Source organism: Megalobrama amblycephala, linkage group LG11, assembly GCF_018812025.1.
Source record: "Megalobrama amblycephala isolate DHTTF-2021 linkage group LG11, ASM1881202v1, whole genome shotgun sequence".
NCBI classification, from domain to species: Eukaryota; Metazoa; Chordata; class Actinopteri; order Cypriniformes; family Xenocyprididae; genus Megalobrama; species Megalobrama amblycephala.
The window spans coordinates 14,836,474-14,856,762 of NC_063054.1; the positions used below are offsets into that span (position 1 = coordinate 14,836,474).

The window sequence follows — 20,289 nt, forward strand, 5'->3', positions numbered from 1 at the left end:
CACCTGTTCCATTTTATCTTTTTGTATTTAAAGGTGCCCTAGATTATGTTTTTAAAAGATGTAATATAAGTCTAAGGTGTCCCCTGAATGTGTCTGTGAAGTTTCAGATCAAAATACCCCATAGATTTTTTTTAATACATTTTTTTAACTGCCTATTTTGGGGCATCATTAAAAACGCGCAGATTTTATGCTGCGGCCCCTTCAAATCCCGTGGTCCACGCCCACAGAGCTCGCGCTTGCCTTGAACAGTGCCTTAAAGTTTACACAGCTAATATAACCCTCAAAATGGATCTTTACAAAGTGTTCGTCATGCATGCGGCATGCATGCGTCAGATTATGTGAGTATTGTATACTGTTATATTGTTTACTTCTGATTTTGAATGAGTTTGATAGTGCTCCGTGGCTAACGGCTAATGCTACTCTGTTGGAGAGATTTATAAAGAATGAAGTTGTGTTTATGCATTACACAGACTGCAAGTGTTTAAAAATGAAAATAGCGACGGCTCTTGTCTCCGTGAATACAGTAAGAAACAATGGTAACTTTAACCACATTTAACAGTACATTAGCAACATGCTAACGAAACATTTAGAAAGACAGTTTACAAATATCACTAAAAATATCATGTTATCATGGATCATGTCAGTTATTATTGCTCCACCTGCCATTTTTCGCTGTTGTTCTTGCTTACCTAGTCTGATGATTCGGCTGTGTGCAGCTCCAGACGTTAATACTGGCTGCCCTTGTCTAATGCCTTTTATAATGTTGGAAACGTGGGCTGGCATATGCAAATATTGGGGGCGTACACCCCGACTGTTACGTAACAGTCGGTGTTATGTTGAGATTCGCCTGTTCTTCGGAAGTCTTTTAAACAAATGAGATTTATATAAGAAGGAGGAAACAATGGAGTTTGAGACTCACTGTATGTAATTTCCATGTACTGAACTCTTGTTATTTAACAATGCCAAGATAAATTCAATTTTTCATTCGAGGGCACCTTTAAGCCCTGAGTTTCCTAAGTTCATTGGTTCACTATCGTCAGTGTTAAACGTGGTTGTGTTTATTGTTTCCACCTGCAATCTTTTATGTTTTCTGTGTGGATTTAATAAAGACTGTTTTTGCTGAGGAGGACATCACCAGCCCCACTCCAGACCTAGAGCCCAGCCAGCCATCGCCCTGCTGCATGGACATGATGCCAGAACCCACCACAGAAGGAAAGCCAGTGCCTGCTGCGATGAGTATGCCAGAAACAAGTGCTGAACCCACCATCGCCCCAGAGCCTGAGCCCCACAGAATGTCTGACCTGGCGTGAGCCAGCAACATCATGTATCGCCGTGGGATTGCTAGTGGAGTATGAGGTTATGGAAGTATGGAAGACCCCGTCCACACTCCCACCACTGAGGGTGAGCTGCAGCTGGCCTCTGTATTTCTAATGATGAATAGGAAGAGAATGTTTCCCTGATTCTCCAGTCAGTCAACCCTGCCTCCGCTGGTTCCCTATACTTTAATAAATAAAACAAGGAAATCACTTCAGCTTTTGAAACTGTTTTTAATTAATTTTGAGCCAACTGAATACACCTTCAGGTTTTCTTTCTTCCTCAGAAGTCATCAATAGTCCAACTGTTACAATGACTGGAACTGTGTTTTTTATAAAATTGTAATTGGAATTGTAATAAAACATTTTAAATAAGAGATTACAATATGAATATGTAATAGTGCATTTTTAAAAAAGAAAAAAAAATGCTCCTCTCTAGATTTCATTCTTCTTTTTTAGAGTTTATGGTTATTGAAAGGCTTTCCTGAGATAAATGTAAAATTTTGTGACATACTTGTTTGCAAGCTGTTTTATTGACATCTTTATGCCGTTGAAACTCTGATTAAAGGAACACTCCACTTTTTTTCACTTTTTCCAACTCCCCTAGAGTTAAACAGTTGAGTTTTACTGTTTTCGAATCCATTCAGCCGATCTCCGAGTCTGGCGGTACCACTTTTAGCATAGCTTAGCATAGTTCATTGAATCTGATGAGACCAATAGCATCTCGCTCAAAAAAGAGTTTCAATCTTTTTCCTATTTAAAACTTGACTCTTCTGTAGTTACATCATGTACTAAGACCGATGGAAAATGAAAAGTTGCGATTTTCTAGGCCGATATGGAACTATACTCTCATTCTGGCGTAATAATCAAGGAACTTTGCTGCCGTACCATGGGTGCAGCAGGCGCAGTGATATTACGCAGCGCCTCTCACAAATCTCCATGGTTGCAAAGCACGCTCCCTTTGCAAACAGGGGGTCACAGCCGCTGCGTAATATCATTGCGCCTGCTGCACCCATGGTACGGCAGCAGAGTTCCTTGATTATTACGCTGGAATGAGAGTATAGTTCCTAGCCATATCGGTCTAGAAAATCACCACTTTTCATTTTCCGTCGGTCTTAGTACACGATGTAACTAGAGTCAAGAGTCAAGTTTTAAATAGGAAAAATATCGAAACTCTTTGGTAATTTTTTTTGAGCAAGATGCTATTGGTCTCATCAGATTCAATGAACTATGCTAAGCTATACTAAAAGTGGTACCGCCAGACCCGGAGGTCGGCTGAATGGATTCGAAAACGGTAAAACTCAACTCTAGGAGAGTTGGAAAATGAGCCTATTTTAAAAAAAGTGGAGTGTTCCTTTAAGTGATTACATTAGAGATGGATTAATTTCAGTAAGTTGTACTGTATCTTTCAACATACTTTTTGATGTTCATTCATGTTTATTTCATGCTGTAGTATCAAAAAAGATGGAAGAGGCGCTATAGCGATCTGTCACGCCACATTAAAGTGCGCCAAAACCACATGTATTGTTTGAAATACCCATAGTAAAATTGAGAGAATTTAAAAGCTGAGACTTTGTTTTATATCAAAAGTAACCTGATCTGTCTTATCTGTCGGTGTGTTGTCTGTGTCCTCTTTGCTCTGCTATGGACATGTGGCATGAGAACAGTGAGTTGAATAAGAGTTGGTGGCCCTGCATGACAGCATTTTTTTGTAGTTATGCGAAACATTATATTTGTTATGTTTTATGCTATGTTAAACTCCCACATTTTACAGGTTCGTCATCATTTGCACTATGCACTCTGAAGCGCCGTGTCTTCTTCTATTGGATCCGGGAGGGCCACATTACAGTATTGCGCTACAGCGCCCCACTGGTCAAACCATGTTATTGCAGGCCCTTCAAAAAGATCATGAGATCAAAAGACTATTCGAAAACAAAAATATTTGTTGACAATGTTTTATTGTTGACGTTGTCGATAATGGTGACTAATCATTTCAGCCCTACTCAGCTCCTCCCTGGTTTACTCCCCTATGCTATATTGTTCTACCGGGCTCCCTCGTCCCTCCTTGCTCCGCCTTGGTCAGACGTCACTCTGCCTGCTCCATGGAATAACAGGCCTGTTCGTCCCTCTACCCCTCCAGCTCCGTCGGGCTCCGCCTCAGTCCTTACATATTGAATGTAAAGCTTTGTGTACAGCAGTAAACAAGGAAACGCTATATTGCTGCTGTTCCATTTGCGCCACCTACTGATAGAGTGTAATTTTGCATTTTAATTCAGGCCGTCTGCTGCTCTTGTTTGTGCAGTTGTCTTCCAGCATAATTATAGCTTAATTTCATAAAACAAAAGTCAGAAAACTCATTCTGTTTTTGCTTTAAATCTTGAACATATACAATTTAATTTAAATAAAAAATAACTGCTCATGCTATGTGTATACTATATAATACATGTGTATACTATATAATACAATTGAATCCCTTTATAGAATATCAACATATCATTAATAGAATGTGAAAGATTTTTGAAATCATGACAGCAAATGCTGAGTCGGTGGCAGTGTTAATGCAGCGCATGTGTTACCACAAAAGAAAAATGGATTCTTTTAATCTTGTTATAGTTCTTAGTACTTTTTGATGTGTATGCAATATTCCACAACTAACAACACTTTCTGTATGTGTGTGAAGAAGAAAGTGAACTTGCATTCCAGTTTCCCTAATGAATCATGACTCACTGAAGTGAAGACATTAAAAACAATGAACTGCCTGCTGTAGAATACAACTCAAAGAATTTCTGATTTCTGGTACCACTGACAGCACAGTGGGGTCTCTCCAGTACATAACCTATAAATGATATATAATTGCTCATTATATGTTCTAAATCAAATAGTGTTGCCAGTAACCCAGAAAACATGCAAGGCACTCTCTACTTACTGTAGCCATGGTTCAGTTCACTACTAGTACTGAGCAAAGAAGCAAACTATCAGGTTTGTATATATTCTTGGTAAAGTATTGCATTGCAAGGAAGCAAACTTTAACAAGTAGTTTAAATCTAACTGTATCATGAGGTTAAAAAATACTCAAAACACAGGCAAATGCTAGATGAAAAACCTAAGAAATTTTTAGCATATTGGTATGAATCAAGTTATTATTAGTCTTAGTGGAATTATTAACAGTATAAAAAACCCCTCTGACTTATCAAAAACAGGATATGATATATTCACATTAATTGCATTCTGTCAGAGGTTATGTTTCACGTCTGCCACTAAATTATTCATGTACAAATGCATGGCCAAACTCTAACCTAAAATGGTCTCATCAAAAGTCAAAGGTGTAATGTGATCTCACCCAAAGAATCAGGTTCATTTCATGTAACATTCAACATTTTAACAGATTAACATTGTGCTCAAAATGTGATCTAATGACTGGTTATCAAAAAGGCAAGTATCACATCCTCTAAGAGTCAGTATTGTGGTTCAATAAGCTCTGGGTTAGGCTGTCATTCAGCTAATGAGAGATTCAGCCTGATAAGAGGATTTTACCACAGGACTCTGATTTTCATCCACTTGTCAATGTCAATCTGGTGATTCAGACATGTTGTGCGACTCACTCATGATGCATCTATAAAGAAACTCACAATGTTTAATATACTAATTTGAGATGATTTAGTTCATAGTAAGTGTTTACATGCATAGGTTAGGAGAATTTCCTATGGTGGCCACAAGAAACCTCACTGAACACTGAATTTATTGTGACAAATGTTAAAAATGTCCTTTTGTTTGGATAAACAAATTAAGAGCTATTAGACTCCAGTTAAAGCACTTTTATTTCTCCTGCATTGTGACGATTTATTTTTCCCTTACCACCTAAAACCATTTCCACATTAGCTCACTGTATTATATCTCATATAATAAGGTTATTTTCGTGTTACCCAATGATAACCTCTCTATCTTTCTGTGATACCCACAAGAAAGACTATTACATAATCTCACTCTCACTCACCAGTCTACAGCATTAAGATCAAACAGAGAAAGAAAGACTTGTCTAAACCTAAAATTGAAAAAGAAAACATCTTTAAATTTCATAAAGATCTGGTTTAAGCGACCTGAAAATGGGAGCAAAGGAAAGTATCCTACTGCATATAGTATTACCATTACTTAAGTCTTATGTTTTTATCTTATTGTCTACAGACTATTTTTGAACTGAGGCTTTATTAACATGGAACTACAATCTATCTCATCTCAGTAAGATAAAGTCGGAATTGCTCTGCTTTCCATTAATTTCTCTTACCTAGCAGTATAATGTCATATAACACAGAGTTTCGATCCACGCCTGTGAGGTTTTCAAATGGCAATGTCAAGTATTGATCTCTATGCAGTAAAGGACCTGAAAGGTTACTGTAAAGTGTCTGGTCTGAAAAGCAGCTGAGACACAATGGAATAATAACAACAGACAAAAAAAAACTATAGTTGAAGGGGAAAGAGGGCGAGTTATACAACGCCTCACAAACACGGTACACAGGTAAATATGTCTCATTCGAGACTTAATTTTAAAAAACAATAACCGGTATAGATTTATGGAGACAAACAGAGGCCTCAGTTTTTAGATATTGGATTAATATAGTAATTTTTGTGAATAAATTCTTGCGAATCATTTTTTCCTCCCTTGAGGAAAACAGCTTATAAATCATACTAAATTAGGTTTTTTTGAAAATGTGAAAATGCATAATGTTTTCTGCAAGGGTTAGGTTTGGGGGATAGAATATACACTTTGTACAGTACAAAAACCATTGTCAATGGAGAGTCCTCATGAAACATGTTTCTGACGATTTGTGCTACCTGCTCAAGAAGTGCCATCTGTGCAAAGTCTTTTTCAAGTTAAAACATGGGTGGTATGTTTTGTGAGGCACAAAATAAGCTGTCAGATGTATATGACAGCACGAAATGGGTAAAAAAAAAATGGAGATAGCACATCTTCACAGAGAAATAATAACTCATCAGAATGTGCTACTATAACATAACATTCATGTGTGATATGTTGTGAGGCTTCACTAAGCTCCAGCCCTACCCCAAACCCTATATTAAAAACATTAAAATATAGTGTTGGTATAGGTAACATAATATTGTCAGAACGCCTTTTCTTTTAAGAAACAAAAGCACTTGTGAATCAGCTGAAGCAGTCACTAAATGAATAGACTCAAAATGAACAAAGAATTACCTTGTAAGGCTCTTGAGATTTAAATCAGTTACTCACTGGTTGTTCATATGACAACGTGTAGTTACACATTATTTTATTACAGTCCGTGATATTTCGTTTATTAAGCATTTTAATACATAGGCTAGTTGGGGAGGAACCAATTGTTAGATTGTCTGTGTAAGCACACCTTTTAAAATAAATAAATGTACTATAGCCTATTTGGTAGCCTATATCTTATCTACTTAAATTTGAAAGGATGATTTCATCATTTACTAACGGACTGTTGAGGGTTGTAAATGCAATAAGAATAACATTTTCTCAAATATGTCTTCCTCAAAAGTGCTAAAACAATCTAGAACAGTTAAGTTCCTTAATGTCCAACCTCGTTTTAACAAAACATACTTCTACTTCAGACAAAGCGAGCCAGTAAGCCAAGGTATCTGCTGTTTGATAACAAGGCCCCGGTCGACAGAGAAGTTAAACACTGAGGTAGTTCAAAGCATTGCATATATGACGATGTAGATCAAAATCACATTACCTGTGGAAGCAGTCTCCATGACAACAGGGAGCGGTTGCCGGTCGCTTTCGGGATGGCTGGAAAACTGTTTCTCTTCACTTGACTCGTCCTCCCAGTCTCTCATCTGCCTCTCCTCTCCCAAGTCATCACGCCGGGCGGTAGTGGTACTCCCAAAGCGATCGATTTCCTCAAAATCGTCCCCGTACCAGCTTCCCTCCGAACCTGCCTCCGGCTTCACTGACATTATTGAGCGCTCGTCTGTGTGCGATGCTTTTCAGAGAGACGCGGCCACAGACGCAAGAAAAGCAGGCAAAACACTGTTGAACTCCTCGGATCAGACGCTAGATAACTATCAGAAGTGGTTTGGACAGGCCGAGCGCTCCGACAGAGGCTCACGCTGCTGAAAATGGCTTGTTTAGTTCAGTGTTTCGGCGCTGACGTCACCGTGCCTCGAGCTCATAGTGGCACGCAGTATTTAAACACACAGAGCTGGAAATGGGCATAAAATAAGACTTTCGATACCTGGTAATGAATTAAGATGGAAAATTGTTAGAGTTGTTTGAGCGAATAAACTCGCTCTATAGAGTAAATTTCAAATTAATTTCATTTAAACATTGTGAAGCAACGCAACAACGACTAAGTTTGGATCTGAGCGTTGCCGTTGTCCTACAAGTTACACTCGATTGTTATTGCATAGTCATGGGTCTTGTTCATTTTTTAAGGAAATAGTGACATCTAGTGGTTTCAGCGATATTCTGCAGGAGGGGCCGTAGACCAGGGGTGAGGGGAACGTTGATCCTGGAGGGCCATTGTCCTGCAGAGTTTAGCTCCAACCCTGAAAAAAAAAAAAAAAACCAACACTCATCTGCCGGTAACTTTAGTAATCCTGAGGACAATGGCCCTTCAGGATCAACGTTCCCCACTCCTGTAGACCTTTTTAAGGCAAAGTTTGGTAGTTTTAATTTGGTAGTTTTGGTAGTTTTAATACAAGTTTATCAGGCTGAAGATTACCTACCTACATGCATTTAAATTTTGACCTGTAATAAAATGCATATTGTACTATATTAACATACAGTCTATGATTTACATACTTTGTTTTGATGTTCGCATTACACATTACACAAAGCTTGCAGCATATTGTAATGCAGGAGGGACAAATTAAACATTTAGCAGAACTTTAGGCTAGTTTCTTAACTTTAGCTTTGGCTGATATTAACTTAATATTGTATTTTTCACATGCATTATTTAAGCTACTTTGAGATCAAGCAATAATTGGTGGAAAATCACAGAGGGCCAGAGGTTGAAGACCCCTGAAATCCATGTTTATATATATATATATATATATATATATATATATATATGTCTACAGTTTTCATGTCTACAGCTTTCATCGTTTTTTTCTAAGAAAGTTCATATTTTTCATAACAAAGATACACAGTAAACTCCATGGATATTTACAATGAAGATTCTTTTTCATTTACTCATCTTTTATTATTATGCACCATATATATGCAATCAGGGATGGGCAGTATTTATGATACATGTATTTCAAATACGTATTTCAAATACAAAATAGTATTTTGTAGTTTGTATTTGATAGGGTTGATGAAAATGGCTTTGTATTTTGTATCAAAATACTTTAGTGTTTTGTATTTTTGTATTTTTTAAATACTGTAAAATACTTTGTAAGAAGTCCACATGATGACATCATAAAATTGCGGCCTCTGATTGGTGCCTACTCTATAGTTTGCAGAGACTTGTTGTGATCAGAACAGAAAATTGATCCACATGGAAGAAGGTGGTCAAGAAACGTGCAGGCTGCCAGCTTTCCATCAATTTTTAGCATGAATTGCTATAATTTTTAACAGTTCATGTTAAGTTTTGGTGTTCATTTTGGTAGCCTAGGCTAAATAGTATACCAATTTACATAATGTTCTTGAAAACATTACAGAGCAGCAACCCCCTATATTTATGATTAACAATCAAATGATTAATTGGTTAAAAAGTAGTTGCTATGAATACAGGTGCCATCACTTGTCTTCTTATAAATGAGTTGTTGTCATTGAGTCAGTGTTGCTGATGCAAAGTAGGCCCTTCATTACCAAACACCAAGTAACTAAATTAGGATATAATTATGAGTCATTTGCAAACATTATACTGTTGGTTACTTTAAAACTAACCTTCATCTGGGAGATTACAGGGATATGTGAATATTTGATCTGTTAAAGCCACAATATGTAAATGTTCGTTTCTAAAGATCGCTAATTCAAAACAAAGGCAAAGCTCGATGACACCTTGATTTCATGGAATCATGGGATGTATTGTCTTCACGTCTACTGCCGGTGGAAAAGAATCGGGACAGGACTCAGGCAGAAATCATGTTCATGGAGAGATTATTAACGTTACTGTAGTATGAAGCAGAGCAGGACTGAATGCTGTGAGAGCAGTAACGAGCCCACTGGAGCAATTACTAATGAGAGACAAGCGCCAGTGCGACACACAGCTCGACAGCAGTGGATCTTTTATTATGCCACACTCGCTGCTTCTGCTTCTTCCGGTCATGTGCATGTAGGGTAAAGCAGCGCTGCTTATCATATAAGATACATTTGTGTGTTGAAAGTTGGTATAGTGCTACTCTGTGCGTTCGCTCTGCGGCTGCTATGAGACACTTGTTGCACACTGCAGTAAGCTAGATCAATATTAGTCATGGTAAAACATGGTACTCATGAAAAAATCAAGAAAACGAGATTCAAACGAATAGACTTAGGGACAGATTTACTAACAGCTTGTGCCAACGCAAACCCTCTTTTGGCATTAAAAAATCTACTGTCGGGATTTACTAAAGACACGCAGTATAAAATTAGCGCTGAAAATGCGTGGACTGAGTTGTGTTTGCGGCTGAACTTATTGCATATGCATTTTTAGGAGTTTCCCTTTCAGATGCAAAATTTATGGGAGGAGTGTATTTAAATGAATCACACAATGCGATTTACTAATGTTTGCGCTCGTCAATTTACTGGTATTTACACCATTATTTAACGCCCCGAAAAAGCATGTCTGAACCTATTTTGTGACATGCCTGCAATTGTTGCTGTTAGGAGGAGACACCGCAGAGAACAGAGAGCGCGTGGTAGAAGGATTATTAATTTCTTTGAAATGCCAGAGTAAGACCTTATCCGAACATATCGTTTGCCTATATCTATATCTATAGGCCAACATAGCTTGGCAAACTATATTATACAGTATATGTGTATGTGTTTGTCAGATTACATGTTAAGTTGTGCCTGTGTCGATCCACACCTGATGAGAGGATCAGCATCAGGATTCAGCTCTGTTTATTTGTGACCCAACTCTAATTTGCACTGCTCTTGGTATATTGCATTAATCATTATGTAAATGATCTGACCGTGTCTGTGTTCTTTAATTTGCATGTCAGCAGATCACGTGCAAAACTTGCCACTCCCATCTATACATTTATGGAATTGCGCTCTCACGCTAATTTGCCACATTTAGTAAATCTGACCCTTAATGTGTTAAGCGATATAACATGATAAGTTTTCTGTCGATGAATGCATTCAAACAGTTGCTTCCCTGTCAAATAAAACTCATAATATACAGCACTAAAGTGTCTTTGATGTTTCCATGGTTTTTCGACTAAATAAAACGGGAAATCGAGGGTAATGATGTCATTGATAGGCGACACATGGACACGGTGTGTGTCCTGGTTAAAATTGCTTATTTCTCTGGATTTAGAATTTCTTGAAAACATTTGGCATAATGTAAGTACACAAGTCAACAAAAAATATAACACTGTTGAATATTTTAATCTAAAAATCCTACATATTTGTGCCTTTAACTGGTTGCATATGTCAGATTTATTGCATGACTCGGGCAAAGAAAAGCTGTTGCTATCAAACATTGTTTACTTTAAGGTGCTCTAAGTGATCCTGGGTGGAGTAACTTTCTATTGACGTTCGAAGTGTTGTCAAACAAAGCAGAGGCTAGCTAGACCCTCCCTCCTCCTCCTCCTCCTCCTCCTCCTCCTCCTCCTCCCCTCTGTGCTTCCTGAAACAGTCATGAACGCGCATTTAAAATCATTCTTGCATTCTTGTCGGTTATTGGCTGGAGCATGTTTATTATGTTTTGTGGTCCAGGCTGCACCAGTTTGTTTTTGTTGCCTTTTTCGGAGCTTGTGGCGACTACAGAGACCGCGTTTTTTTTACAGTGTGTTCAGGGGACAGGCAGCTAGCGGATAGTGAGGAGATGTTTGCTGTATGTGACAAAAAAATGTTTTGGCCTAAAAACCAGGGGCGGATCTAGAAAATGATTTATAGGGTGGCAAAGGGGTGGCATGAGGTGTATGAGGGGTGGCAACACCAAAGCAAGCGCCCATGCATAGTTTTTGGAGATTTATGGCCTGACATACATAATTGTGTTCACAAACATTGCATTGCCAAAATAAATAACAAGATTTCAATATCCATCATGGCACCAAGTAAAGGCACTATATGAAAAACATCAACAGATTTAAAATGAGTCTGACCTTGTATCACTAAAGGAGATGAGCAGTTTTATTAATATTACACTGGTTACTTCGATGGCATAAATCACGTTTTAGTGCAAGTTAAAGAACAACAAAAACTTTTTGAGTTTCTGTTATTAACAGAGGTGGAATGTCTGTGTGTGTTCACCCAGAACACCCTATCAACCACATACTCTAGCAACACCCAGCAACTGCATAGCAAAAGCCTAGCAACCACCCAGAATCTCCTAGCAACCACCTAGTAACACTTTAGCAATCACCCAGAACATCTATATTCTGGCTTAACTGACGTTTTTTAAACAAGACTTTAAGTTGGCTTTATGACAAGCCAGCATAAATTTGTCTTTCAAACTTTTAATCTAGGTAAAATGAAACAATTCAACATTTTCTTACAACTATAAACACAATCTCAAAACTATGCACCAATTTGTAAAACCTCAAACTTCCAGGTCAAAATAAAATGTTTTAGTCAAAAACTTATTCTTGTCTGACAAAATCAAACTTTGGCCTCAGATGACACCCAAAACTTAACAAATACACAGACTACTGCACTGCCCAGTGAACACTAGTGAGATCAATTCATATAACACTGTAACAAAAATACCGCTTACTGGGATTCAGGAATTATTTTGCAGCTCACTGTCTACTACACTATACAAAAATAAATTTACAGATACAGTAAAATACAGCAGTGATTTTTTTTCTTTCTTTTTTTTCTTTCATTTTACTATTGTAAATTGATCTGGCAGTAGATATGTATGAACTTGGTATGCACAACAATCTATGACCACAATACAGTATCCTACAGAGAAAGTTGACAATCACAAGTTTGAGGGTGTACAGCGTGATACAGTATACTGTACATAGTGAAATTTCCTTCATCTAAAGTACTGGTACTGTGTAAATTTAAAACCCCTGTAAATTATTCATTCAGCTCTCTCTCTCAGATTTTATCTGGTGTGTGTAATCAGTTTTGCTACCTAATGTAGTCATTGTTAAACGTTTTGGGTCCGTGTACGTTTTGATAGTTTGTTTTCCAATTTGAAATGAAATACGCAGAAACGAGAAAACGGTCGTTTCCCGTTTTTTCGTTTGTTAAAAAAAAAACGGGAAAACGAGATTTTGACTCGATTTTCGTTTTTTTCGGGTCACGGATATAAAACGGAAACACGACTTCAAAACTCGTTTTCCACATGTGGGCGGTCATTACACGCCCCTTTCAGCCGATTGGTCAATCAAATCTGAGCCAGTGACGTCATCTTCAGTTCGTTCAACAAAATAACAGTCCTCTGCCGCTATATCAGTAGATGTCATAAATCGGCTTTCTTCTGTGCAACCTAACGCGTAGCCTATTTCACAGAAATATTTATTTCAGAAATGTTAATCAGCACACAGACTGTTGTAATGCGGTTAGTTTAATATGCATAGTGAAACTGCACTACCCACACAGAGGACCGGATGAAAAGCACAGATAAAAAAAAAAAAAAACTACAGTTTTTATTTTATTCTATTTTGAATAAATAGAATAAATCACAATAAATAAGTAGTGTAAGCAATTTTGAAAAACGAACAATAGCTCATCTCTCTTTATTTATTTATTTTATATAGCCTAACATTGCCTGCTGAATATAGGCTAATGTTAATAACCCTTTGGTTAAAAGATTGAGGGAATATGTAAAGATCAAACATTAAAGATCAAAATTACAGCTACATAGCTATTTTGGTTATCACAAAAATAACATATAAATGTTAAGCCAAAACTAATTAATTTAAAGCTGAACTGAAACAGAAACCGGCGTTATAACCTAGGCTACCTCTCTAATTTGACACAAATCCAAATGTTTCAATATTCACGATTTGGAGGCTAAACTATATTTATTTTATTATATATTTATATATTTATTATTTAAACGCTTTTATTGTACACAGACTACTTAAAACGAGCAGTATAACTTTTTATATATTTGGTTGAATTTTGACAGTTAACAGGCTGTTATGTCAAGTTACTAAAACTGATGTTGTGCGCGTGAGGCGCCGACGCGTTCACTTGAATTTTCTTATAAAAGCGGAAACAACTTAAAATACTCAGACATTTATGGTCAAATATATGTAACACCATTCGAATCTGTGAAGGGTTAAATAGGCCTATTATTTTTGTACACTCACAATAAAAACAAAACATTGCTCGTAAAATAAACAAAGAAATTTTCTGCCGTCTCGGTTTCCTTTCTGTGAACTTCTCAAAAATGAACCGACACTCATATTGTCGCATTTTTTCCCCTTTCATTTTGGTAATATGTTAATTACTTAAGTGAAATAAATTTCGCGCATAGGCTATTTATTTATTTTATATAATTGAATCCTTTGTTCTCCGTTCACAGAAGCGCTGCAGGTGCGTGATGATGATGGATCCTCATGTTCTGTTGTTTATTCTGCTATTTGTTCATGTAGGCTAAAACTAAACCCCTGGGATTTGTTTAATGATTCACAGACATTTATCAAATTTCGTTTAATTCTAATTTAATATAATCTTGTTGGTTAATGAAACGATGATCGCGTCAGTTTAAAGTCAGAGGGAAAAACAGAAATTATATTGACAAGGCAACAATAATTTTCGTTTAGTTTAAGTTTTTCAAAACATCCACAGAACTGCATACAGTAAATTTTCCCGCTGTTTAAGCCACGAATATTTACAAAATAAAATAATTACAAAGATGATAAAAGATAATAAAATAATTACGAAGATAATAAAAGTTCTATGTTTAATATACGAGAGTTTTTGTTTTGCTGGTGTCCACTAAAGCAATTGACGCAGAATCGCCAATAGCCGTTAAATCGAAATTGAAAGTAAAATGTTCAGGGCCATTTATAGCTAATTCATTCAAAAGCGAAGGAAAGACAGAAAAAGTGAGGATAGCAAGAAAACTGTGACATATAATAATGTTCACTGTGTTCATAAAAGTGTTTAATTTAAGAGATAAAATCTGTATGGCCATTTATAAGCTAAGGAAAACTAAAAAGCCCCCCGATGGTGATAACGTTATTAGGTGTTGCCACCTAGTGGATAGCCTATTTTCTAATATGACTGCATAGTCTACTGCAAGGAATGCGTCTGCTAAATGATTGAACTTAAATGTATAAAATGTAAACAAAACATTAAAATAAGACAAAAAAATGAGTGCACTAGCCACTGATCTATAATAGAGAATAGTCTATCATTATGTATAGCCTATTGATCGGTGGTAGTAGCCCAAAGGATGGCATGCGCTTGGTAACAGATGTAGAGGCATTTACATTTTACATTTTAAAAACACAATGACAGCTTAAAAACAGACTTAATTAAATTTACTGTAGGTTTTTTAAACTTTTTATCTGTGCAAACATATTTCTGTGAAATACGCGTTAGGTTGCACAGAAGAAAGCCGATTTATGACATCTACTGATATAGCGGCAGAGGACTATTATTTTGTTGAATGAACTGAAGATGACGTCACTGGCTCAGATTTGATAGACCAATCGGCTGAAAGGGGCGTGTAATGACTGCCCACATGTGGAAAACGAGTTTTGAAGTCGTGTTTCCGTTTTCTATCCGTGACCCGAAAAAAAAGAAAATCGAGTCAAAATCTCGTTTTCCCGTTTTTTTAACAAACGAAAAAACGGGAAACGACCGTTTTCTCGTTTCTGCGTATTTCATTTCAAATTGGAAAACAAACTATCAAAACGTACACGGACCGTTTTGAGAAATGTGTCTTTGTTTTGAGAACTGAGTGAATGGTTTGGGAAACTGGGCCAACTGAATCACTTATAATGTGTTAGCAATCGAGAAAAGCTAAAATACATTTAGATTCTTACCTAACTAGTTTCTGTGATCGGGATCTTCTTATTGATTTCATGTTACCGTTTCGTCGGATGGCAAAAAGACCTTTATCCATGATGAAAGTGGACCGGGTCCGTGTACGTTTTGATAGTTTGTTTTCCAATTTGAAATGAAATACGCAGAAACGAGAAAACGGTCGTTTCCCGTTTTTTCGTTTGTTAAAAAAACGGGAAAACGAGATTTTGACTCGATTTTCTTTTTTTTCGGGTCACGGATAGAAAACGGAAACACGACTTCAAAACTCGTTTTCCACATGTGGGCAGTCATTACACGCCCCTTTCAGCCGATTGGTCTATCAAATCTGAGCCAGTGACGTCATCTTCAGTTCATTCAACAAAATAATAGTCCTCTGCCGCTATATCAGTAGATGTCATAAATCGGCTTTCTTCTGTGCAACCTAACGCGTATTTCACAGAAATATTTATTTCAGAAATGTTAATCAGCACACAGACTGTTGTAATGCTTTTTGTAGTTTAATATGCATAGTGAAACTGCACTACCCACACAGAGGAGCGGATGAAAAGCACAGATTTAAAAAAAAAAAACAAAACCTGTTTTTATTTTATTCTATTTTGAATAAATACAATAAATCACAATAAATAAGTAGTGTAAGTAATTTTGAAAAACGAACAATAGCTCATCTCTCTTTATTTATTTATTTTATAGCCTAACATTGCCTGCTGAACATAGGCTAATGTTAATAACCCTTTGGTTAAAAGATTGAGGGAATAGCCTATGTAAAGATCAAACATTAAAGAACAAAATTACAGCTACATATCTTATAACTACTGCGTTATAACTACTCTCTAATTTGACACAAATCCAAATGTTTCAATATTCACGATTTGGAGGCTAAACTATATTTATTATTTAAACGCTTTTATTGTAGCCTACACAGACTACTTAAAATGAGCAGTATAACTTTTTATATATTTGGTTGAATGTATGTTATTTTGACAGTTAACAGGCTGTGATGTCAAGTTACTAAAACTGATGTTGTGTGCGTGAGGCGCCGACGCGTTCACTTGAATTTTCTTATAAAAGCGGAAACAACTTAAAATACTCAGACATTTATGGTCAAATATATGTAACACCATTCGAATCTGTGAAGGGTTAAATAGGCCTATTATTTTTGTACGCTCACAATAAAAACAAAACATTGCTCGTAAAATAAACAAAGAAATGTTCTGCCGTCTCTGTTTCCTTTCTGTGAACTTCTCAAAAATGAACCGACACTCATATTGTCGCATTTTTTCCCCTTTCATTTTGGTAATATGTTAATTACTTAAGTGAAATAAATTTCGCGCACAGACATAGGCTAATTATTCCTTTTATATAATTGAATCCTTTGTTCTCCGTTCACAGAAGCGCTGCAGGTGCGTGATGATGATGAATCCTCATGTTCTGTTGTTTATTCTGCTATTTGTTCATGTAGGCTAAAACTAAACCCCTGGATTTGTTTAATGATTCACAGACATTTATCAAATTTCGTTTAATTATAATTTAATATAATCTTGTCGGTTAATGAAACGATGATCGCATCAGTTGAAAGTCAGGGGGAAAAAACAGAAATTATATTGACAAGGCAACAATAATTTTCGTTTAGTTTAAGTTTTTCAAAACATCCAGAACTGCATACAGTAAATTTTCCCGCTGTTTAAGCCACGAATATTTACAAAATAAAATAATTACAAAGATGATAAAAGATAATAAAATAATTACATAGATAATAAAAGTTCTATGTTTAATATAGCCGTTAAATCGAAATTGAAAGTAAAATGTTCAGGGCCATTTATAGCTAATTCATTCAAAAGCGAAGGAAAGACAGAAAAAGTGAGGATAGCAAGTAAACTGTGACATATAATAATGTTCACTGTGTTCATAAAAGTGTTTAATTTAAGAGATAAAATCTGTATGGCCATTTATAAGCTAAGGAAAACTAAAAAGCCCCCCGATGGTGATAACGTTATTAGGTGTTGCCACCTAGTGGATAGCCTATTTTCTAATATGACTGCATAGTCTACTGCAAGGAATGCGTCTGCTAAATGATTGAATTTAAATGTATAATGTAAACAAAACATTAAAATAAGAAAAAAAAAATGAGTGCAGTAGCCACTGATCTATAATAGAGAATAGTCTATCATTATGTATAGCCTACTGATCGGTGGTAGTAGCCCAAAGGATGTCATGCGCTTGGTAACAGATGTAGAGGCATTTACATTTTACATTTTAAAAACACAATGACAGCTTAAAAACAGACTTAATTAAATTTACTGTAGGTTTTTTAAACTTTTTTTATCTGTGCAAACATATTTCTGTGAAATACGCGTTAGGTTGCTCAGAAGGAAGCCGATTTATGACATCTACTGATATAGCAGCAGATGACTGTTATTTTGTTGAACGAACTGAAGATGACGTCACTGGCTCAGATTTGATTGACCAATCGGCTGAAAGGGGCGTGTAATGACCGCCCACATGTGGAAAACGAGTTTTGAAGTCATGTTTCCATTTTCTATCCGTGACCCGAAAAAACGAAAATCGAGTCAAAATCTCGTTTTTTCGTTTTTTTTTTAACAAACGATAAAACGGGAAACGACCGTTTTCTCGTTTCTGCGTATTTCATTTCAAATTGGAAAACAAACTATCAAAACGTACACGGACCGGAGCGGGCAGTCGGTGAATCAGCTCGCAAAAAATACGAAAATTCGAGGACTTCTGAGTTAGCCGTAATTTTCCAATTCACGAACAAATGGAAAACAATTCGTAAGTGAACTTGGCTGCGCTGTGTTTTTGACTCCCAAAGAACCGGTCCATAAGAGTAATTTGTTAATGAAGCTGACTACATTGAGCGCGCTGCGTGCGCGTGCAACCGTCATGCAGCTTATTGAAAGACGTGTTTTCTTGCCATTATTTTGCAATATGCTGTCTTTTTTATGTCATCACATTGAAGCGCTGCTGCTGAAAAGCAGTAGTACTTGAAACTGCTAACTTTATATTTTATTCTCTGATCATTTTGGGGTGGCAGATGGGGTGGCAAAGCTTTTTCTTAGGGTGGCAGTTGCCACCCCGTGCCACCCCGGTAGATCCGCCCCTGCTAAAAACGTGTGACTTAGAGCACCTTTAATCAAGTCAGTGTAATGGTGGAGGGATCGATCAAATGGGCCAACTGATGGAAGGTTTGCAAAGAAATTTCATGCTCCCTTGTAAAAGTAGTATTTTCAAAATACAAAAATACAGTAGTTTATTTTGATACATTGTGTGACTGCTGTATTTTGTAGTTTATTTTGATACATTTAAAATTAAAGTATTTGGTATTTTATTTTATAATACATTTTGATGTATTTTTGCCCATCCCTGTATGCAATAATCCATACTTTTTCTTTTAGGGCTCATGAGCATTTCTTTATTGTGGAAATAAAAGTGACTGACAACTAAATCTGCAAAAACAAGCCCTTTCTGCTATTATTATTATGGCTATTATGAGAAAACAGCTACAGAGCCATAATTATGAAAGAATATGTTATTGTGTAATATAGAATAATAATACAGCATACCCTGACGACATTGCTCATCATATTAGTAATTATCCATTGTTGCTCAGAGAAATATTTTTATTTTTCTTAGTTTTTTCCACATATTATTTCTTTGTTGTGTTGCATTGCATTTTTTACATTTATTTTTAGTACAATGCAGAATTTACTTATGTAGGAAATCTGAACTCTAAAAAGGAAAAAATGATGGAGCTTTATGATAATAAAGATGGGAAATTGTTAGAATCATTTGAGAGAATAAAACTTTAGATTAAATTTCAAATTAATTTCACGAAAAATATTATGAAGTAATGCAAAAATGACTAAATTTGCTATAAATGGATCTTAGCGTTGTCCAAAAATATACACTCAACTGTTATTGCATAGTCATTGGTCTTGTTCATTTTTTTATTTTTTTTTTTAGGAAATAATGTCATCTAGTGGTTTCAGAGATATTCTGCAGGATATTCTAGTCTGGTCACAAATGAATGGAAAACCATGAAGGACAGAAGAAACGACAGCAACAATGGCATGCTCTTGGCTCTACAGTCAGTCTGGCATGAAGTGACCTTCCTCTTCATCTCTTCTGAGCAAATGAGAAGTTGATGATGCTGTCATTTGAGAAGCAGATTAGCTACTGCTTTTTTTTTTTTCACTTGCCCTCAATTCATTAAATCCCACTGGAAACAACTATTCATTACTATTCTCTCACTGATGCATTCAGTCATTATTGAACCATGTTTCTGACCCTGACCGGATCCACTTGATCACTTGACAGTCTATGTTCAAATTGTGGAGAAATGAAATGATGATCCTTTGTATCTGACTGAACTATCAAAGCAGAAACTAGAATATTTAATAATGTTGTATAATTGTATTTTATATTTACATTATTTTTCATTCATCCATAATAATTCACTTGATGTCTGTTTTCTCTATCACTATTATCAGAATTAAATAATTAAATATTATATATATTGCTTTTATAGTTGTCATCACATTGTCACTAGGTGGCATCAGCTACCCTTTGAAATAAAAACATGACAAGGTGGACTATTAAATATATCAAGGCTATGGTAAATCAGTGTAGTCAAAATAATAATTACTGAAAATAGATGAATTTGTACAATTTAACTAATGTACAACGTTATAGTTAATCATGCACAAATGCATTGACAGAAATACTGCATCTGTCAAAAGTAATAAACACAAATAGGACTTAATAATATGGGCAGGTCAGCCATATGCATCAGTAATAATTACAGTTTAATTTTCAGTAATAAGTGCACTTTCATTTTCTGCATTAGTGGGCTGCCTATGG

General features: G+C 36.1%; 1 protein-coding gene across 1 annotated transcript in view; it reads right to left on the reverse strand.

Annotated features, from left to right (window-relative positions):
- Nucleotides 1-7,701, reverse strand: part of rtn1b (reticulon 1b) — a 57,061-nt gene extending 49,360 nt beyond the window's left edge. Inside the window, exon 1 of the mRNA XM_048206280.1 lies at nucleotides 7,040-7,701. Within this exon, the coding sequence (XP_048062237.1) occupies nucleotides 7,040-7,262 (223 nt within the window). The 5' untranslated portion in view covers nucleotides 7,263-7,701. The remainder of the gene's footprint in view (nucleotides 1-7,039) is intronic.
- Nucleotides 7,702-20,289: the final 12,588 nt, after the last annotated feature.